Source organism: Crassostrea angulata, chromosome 10 (assembly GCF_025612915.1).
Source record: "Crassostrea angulata isolate pt1a10 chromosome 10, ASM2561291v2, whole genome shotgun sequence".
Taxonomy (NCBI): Eukaryota; Metazoa; Mollusca; class Bivalvia; order Ostreida; family Ostreidae; genus Magallana; species Magallana angulata.
Window position 1 is genome coordinate 11,268,478 of NC_069120.1, and position 6,617 is coordinate 11,275,094.

General features: G+C 37.3%; 1 protein-coding gene across 1 annotated transcript; it reads left to right on the forward strand.

The window, feature by feature from the left end:
- Positions 1-1,205: 1,205 nt before the first annotated feature.
- On the forward strand, positions 1,206-3,298 carry LOC128167493 (transcription factor SOX-11-like). Its single transcript, XM_052833249.1, has one exon. The coding sequence runs from the start codon at positions 1,347-1,349 to the stop codon at positions 2,364-2,366; it is 1,020 nt and encodes a 339-aa protein (XP_052689209.1). The 5' UTR covers positions 1,206-1,346; the 3' UTR covers positions 2,367-3,298.
- The last annotated feature ends 3,319 nt before the right edge of the window (positions 3,299-6,617 follow it).

Consider the following 6,617-nt stretch of genomic DNA (forward strand, 5'->3'; position numbering starts at 1 on the left):
ATCTAGTATTTCTTGCATTTATGTAGCCGATTGAATGCTTGACCAATATAATCTTTCTGGGACCTTTGATGCAGAACGTGATGGATTGATTCGGTAAATTGTTCTTATTTCACTTTATCACCATGCATCAGACATCCGCTGTCATTAATAATTGATCAAGTACTTCCATTTACCATTTTTTAATTTTATACGGGTTCCCGAATTTGTCGCTTGAAAGTCATTGGAATATGTTTATTTCTATTGGCTGCTTCGTTTGCCAGCTGCCACCGTCGCGTGCCCAACACAGATCAAATTTGATTGACACAATACACCTTTTGCCTAGATAGCACCTGCCTGTGACGTCACTCTCACCCCAGGTTCAAAGACTTTTTGGGTAAACTTGTTTCTATGCAAAGAAAACGTTAAAATTTATTCACAATTTTTTGTTCTCGACAATAAAAACTGCAGGGTGCATTCATTTCTGGTTAGATGTGTATTTTTCTACTTTTTTTTTCATTATAAGATAATGATTTTAAGCATGGGTCGATAGTGCTGTTGAAATAAAATCTTCCCATTGGCTATAAACTTTGGTTCAGATCTATCAAATTTGAGGACTGCGCGTGTATTAGACTTTGTCGCGTGCTCTGACAGCGACACGAATGAGGACGCTGCACGTGTCGAATCGATCATCCGCTATCTTATAATTAAATCTGTTCATTCTCAAAAGTAAATTGCAAATTTCAGAGAGAATAGTCATTTTCTAATTCTCAAGAGAGAGAGAGAGAGAGAGAGAGAGAGAGAGAGAGAGAGAGAGAGAGAGAGAGAGAGAGAGAGAGTTCCACGAACAGAAAAAAATGAAGTAATCCTTTTACTATTTGGAATTTGGAAACATTTTTTTTTCACAATTTTCTTAAATTAATTAAGTCTTTTAGAAAATGTGATAATTATATAAACAAACAAATAATGACTAATTCTTTACATCATTATTTCCTTTTCAAATGAATTTAATCGGAAATATTAGTTTTTCATGATCTCTATGTGTATTTTAAAATCAAAACAAAGCCCAGCTAAGCTTTGTCATCCCATTGACAGTTGACCTGGTTTGTAAAATAAGCCCCTCCCTCATGGAGGCGGAGCTATAAGTTCAAGGAATCCCATTGGTTACATTTAGCCAAAGACTCACGTGACTGGAAATCAGCGTGGGTAAATAAAACCGATTTCTCGCATGTTTTCTGATTAGAACAGCTATCGAAGTAAAAGTGAACAGTTATAACAAGAACTCACTCCTTCATTTTGAAGGAACTGTGTATTTAGGATTAAACAACCGAAGACATTAAAATTGTGTATTCAATGTTTTAACTGGAAATATGGTGCCTCAAAATAACACAGTCTTTGGATCGCAGAGCATAGACCCTAACACTCACACGCCGTATACGGATGCCACTCAGTGCAAAAAGCAGTCAAACCATGTCAAACGGCCTATGAATGCGTTCATGGTGTGGTCACAGCTTGAACGGCGAAAGATCTCCGAAGTTTCACCCGATATGCACAATGCTGAGATCAGTAAACGACTGGGTAAACGCTGGAAAACGTTAAACGAAACTGATCGACAGCCCTTTATCGAGGAGGCAGAGCGTCTGAGACTATTGCACATGCAGGAATACCCTGATTACAAATACCGTCCCCGCAAGAAGGCCAAACCTGTGACAAAATCAGAATCCAAAGTGTCAAAACCGACCAGTAAAACTCGCACCGACCGTATGAAGCAGAAGGCTGCCGTCAGAAACTTTCTGGATGGGGCTACCGAACCCGACAGCAATGTAAGTACTCCATACAACAGTCGTCTGAAACTCAAACTCACCATTGACAAGAAATTCAAAGACAGTATTAAGGCCAGTCGACACGTGCCCGTGTCCTCGTGTCAGCTGACCCCTCCCGCCAAAGTGCCGTCCAGCCCCTCAGTCTACTCGCCCCCCACCCCGGAATCCACCAGCTTCTACCCCGAAGAAATTTACGATACTCCGGCCGCCTCGCCCGAAGACATCAAGTGTCGCCCCAGCAATATCTCATCTCAGGGTAACCCGACTCAGCAGGGAGACGGTTCGTCGTTGGCGGATCTCGATAATCTCACCGACGTGCTTCAAATGCCCAACAACTGGCAGATAGAGTTAGGGAACTTGGACTTGAGTAAACTCGCCGACACATGTGATTTCCCTAACTTCGACCTGCATAATAACAATTCGAATGTGTCAAGTGCTTGCTCCACATCCAGTAATGGATCGCATTTTGAATTCCCGGATTATTCCACGCCTGAAGTTTCCGAAATGATTGGACTGGAATCCGAATGGTTAGACATTTCCGTTCTTGGCTCAATTGCTGCTCATTGAACGTCTTCGTCATCCTTCATTTCATCGTTTCTTTCGTATGTGTGTGTTCTTGTTATGACTGATTGTTGATAATTCTGAAGGGACATGTGCAAATAATACGTTATAATCCAAACGAGCGTTTCGGGAGGACCTTTCTGTCGGTATTGCGGACCACGTGGAAAGTCAGGACCCGGGGTGCGGATCTTAGATCTAGCGCACCGAGGCAGAGACTGGTATAGTTGTGATGTATCATTATATTTATGAGAGATTTATATCTATATTATATATAAATTGTGAGAACGAACTGATCCATATCAAGTATATATTTGTGCTGTGTGTAATATTCTCAGTATTGTAACGTAGAAGTGACTGTCTCCATATATATTTAGTAGCTGTGGGTGAAACATCTTTCATTCTTCCATTTTTCTCATCACTGTATAATCATATTTTGTGTCTTATTCCATAAAAATGATCTGCAGGGATATTTTTTCATACAAAGAAATGTAGATATTTTTTACTATATTCTTTATGAAAAAGCTACATGAGAAAGGTCACAGACAAACTTGATATTTTGCAATGAACCATGATCGATTTTTTTATACAAAGGCATAAAACCTTTCTTACTGATATCGTTCTGCAATGATGTAAAACTCTGTATGTACTTTTGTTACAAGGTTTGTAAACAAACTCGACGGGAATCTGTTCAATATTGTGCTATGATAATTTTTTGTTGTTAGAAAAATATTCCCCCATCTTGAAATTTTGAGTATATATATTTTGATACATACCCATTAATCCAACGAACAATTTTTTGTCAGGCGAAATCGGGAGAAGCCAAATGTACATATGACTTTTTATTATTATTATATTATACATGGCATGTGCAAATGATATTTGTACTATCGTTATCTTACGTTGTAGTAAAATACAACAAAAATTCTACAAAACTGAAACTGGTGTCGTTTGTTTATGTTGTGAAGAAACTCACGTGTGAATAGTGCCGCCCACATATGTAAAATTGACCTAGATGAGTGTCAATCATCGTGGGAACTGCGTATGAGTATATTTAATAAGTACGTCTGTATGCCTGGATGAATAATAAGCGAAACATTATTCATACCTATAGAAACCATGAAGTACTCAAAAGAGTGTGGGACGTTAGCCCGTGACACATATGGAGGGCCCGATCCTTTAATTAGAGTCCTCCCCTCCCGTCGCTCCCCTCAGTATGGGGGTTGATATTGTATTTTCATTCGTTGACTCAATTAAATTTTAAATATAATGAATTTATATATAAAGAAGAGGAAACGCTCAATTAGTCAGGCATGTAGAAGTTATCCCGCTTTGTTCATGCTTATATTAGTTAGGAGTGTCAAAAGAAAAAATATATCTCGAGAGGCCTTCTAGGTGTAAACTACATAATCACATGCCTTTCAAAAGCTATTACATACACTGCATGAACTTCCATGTATATACACCAACGTGTAAATTTGGGTCGAGGTTTATTCTCACCTCAAGCGAAAACGGAAATTGCGGTTTATATTGAACTTCTTAGTACCCATAGAGAGTGTCATGCCATTTGTTTGACACACCCTGTATCAGACTCAAGTGGTCTGCGAACGCCACGCTTGACCCATATCTGTCTCATTTTAAGTAAGTAATAAAGATTGTTGCTGATATATAAAATTGGTGAAAAATGTGAAAAATTGAACTTGTGTTAACTCATGACAGTGATGGGGTTTTTGATCTTTGCTTGGCAAACTATCCAAAATAATTTTGAGGAACACAGTTCGATATCCAAGAATTGGAAAGAAGTACAAGATTGTTCCAACTTAAGTAACCTAATTAAATACGGTGTTCGTAATAAATAACAAGACAGCTTTTATATGGAAATCGAGTTTTTAAAAGCATACAAATTGGATTGTCACTGGGTCATTCCCCCCTGGTGTATAATGATCACATTGAGAAATTAAGTAATTTGTAGATGTACATAGAGTCATTTTGATAATTGGCCTGAAAACAAGACACCTATGCCACACTATTAGATTTTCACTTGTCCTACTTTATGACGGCTTCGACTTTAGCCGAAAAACTATTATTCTCAATCACATTATGTGACACATTTTATTGTTGTTACAACAAAACTGTCAACATTACGCAACGGACAACAAAACACATGTTACAGTTGTTTTGTTTGTATTTAGCTAATGCCAGCCTTAAATTGGACACCGGCAGACGTCTGAATCCAGTTGACTATTTTGGGCAGATTTTAATCAGCCTTCTGTGATCACGCCGACGTCATTTTAGCAAGGTGAATCAAGCACGGACAATCGCTTTGATATACCCATAGCGAAGCCATGTGTTCGGTGCTGTTTGATAACAGCTTCAATCATTATGTCTTTAAGTATTTAATTGTTAACAAATTAATTACAATATCTTGAGGATATGTTTTTTGAGGAATTAAGTGAGAGCTTTAGAAGTTATAAAATAATAATGTAATTGGATAACCCGAGCATTGTAAAATGTATATTTAACATTTACATTTACATATTTACATTTTTTGAATTCTAAATCTTTAATGTAATACGTAAACATTCATAAATAAACACACAAAACGTTCCTCAGCAAAAATACATTCGTGATTAAAATGAGTGCATCGAGAAATTTTAAACCGTTGAATCACCACGTTCTGCCTTTTAATACAGATTCACACCATCAAATGAAAGAAAATCAAACTGAATGTGTAATATCGAAAAACCTTTCAAACTTTCCGCATGCACACACAGTCGTTAAAGACAAATTATTGCAAGCATCAATAATTTACCGCAAATTTAATAAGTAGCAAATGATTTAATGCAATAACAGTTAAATAATGTAACACATAAATCAAATTATTTACATACGTAATATTTATGATATTGAAATGGGCCCGTGTTTTATATTTATATACAGGGTCGCGTACAATTTTATGTTTTAAAACACTCGGAAAGAAGTCCGGATTCGGAGAGGAAAGAGTCGAGCCAAGAACGACAACCGCCGTACCGATCCAGGAAATGCTGAACTATTCCCGGCAAATGTACGACTATTATCATGTCGTGTATCGTAATCAAACTCAAGTGAAGTGAATTAAAATAAAATGAGCATAAATTTCTCAGATCCTGAGTATCCAATTCATAAGCAAATTAAAATTTCATTATAGACCAAATACTAAATTTTCATTTAAAACCCATAATAAACCCCCAGGAAATTATTTTTTAAGAGAGTAATTTATTCAAAAGTTTATTTATTTGTATAAGGACAGTCATATTTCAGGCGAAGAGCTACGGATAATCGCGTTAAACCATACATCGCGAATGCTTACCTTGGTTCTATAAATTATTTTTTCTTAATACAGAAAACGCAGTATTTTGATTTGAGAATATATTCTTTAAGCAAATTTATGGAAGTTGATATCCACAGACTTTCAAACTTTTTTGTTCATATAAAAAAAACAACAACAAAAAAACTTATGTGCGGATCCCTATGTGAAAATATGTGTAAATACCACATCTTAGATCTAGGAGACTATCAGAGAATTTGTATTAAAACACAATACCCACTACCTATACTGAAAATATATTTTTATTCCGTATGCTTTCTCTTCGTAACTTGATATTTTACGACTCTGGAACTACTCAAAGCATGATCCCATTGACAAAGACATTTCAAACACATAAAATAAACTTTTCTTCCACGTTAGACGACTTGGCATTGAAAAGTGGGATATTTAGAAATATTAATATGACTGCCAGTCCATCGTATTCATAGGCGTCGGAACCGGGGGGGGGGGGGGGGGCTAGGGGGGGGGGCTTAGCCCCCCCCCACTTTTTTTGCAAAGTTATACCTAACCATTACAAACATAACATGATAGAGGGTTCAGCCCCCCACTTTTTGTCGTAGGAAAGATTATTGTTCCTAAAGTTACCTTGAAAGATTGAGAAGTTAGATTCAGAAGTATACTAGCCCCCCCCCCCCCCCCCCCCCCCCACGGATTAGGAATTTCATGATTTTAGAAAAAAATTTGGGTAAGTAATTTTTTTTTTTTGGAAGTATAGGTATCCTCCCCCCCCCCCCCCCCCCCACGGATTAGGATTTCCATGATTTTTGGAATTACTTTTTTCTCAATATTTCTGAGGATTAGTCTAGCCCCCCCCCCTCCCCCCCACTTTGAATTTGCTTCCGACGCCTATGGTATTTAAAGAAAAACCATAAAGTTTGAAAAATATCAAAGTC

Bases quoted from the DNA above. Each gene is read 5' to 3' on its own strand.
- LOC128167493 (XM_052833249.1), top strand. From the start codon at position 1,347: ATGGTGCCTCAAAATAACACAGTCTTTGGATCGCAGAGCATAGACCCT.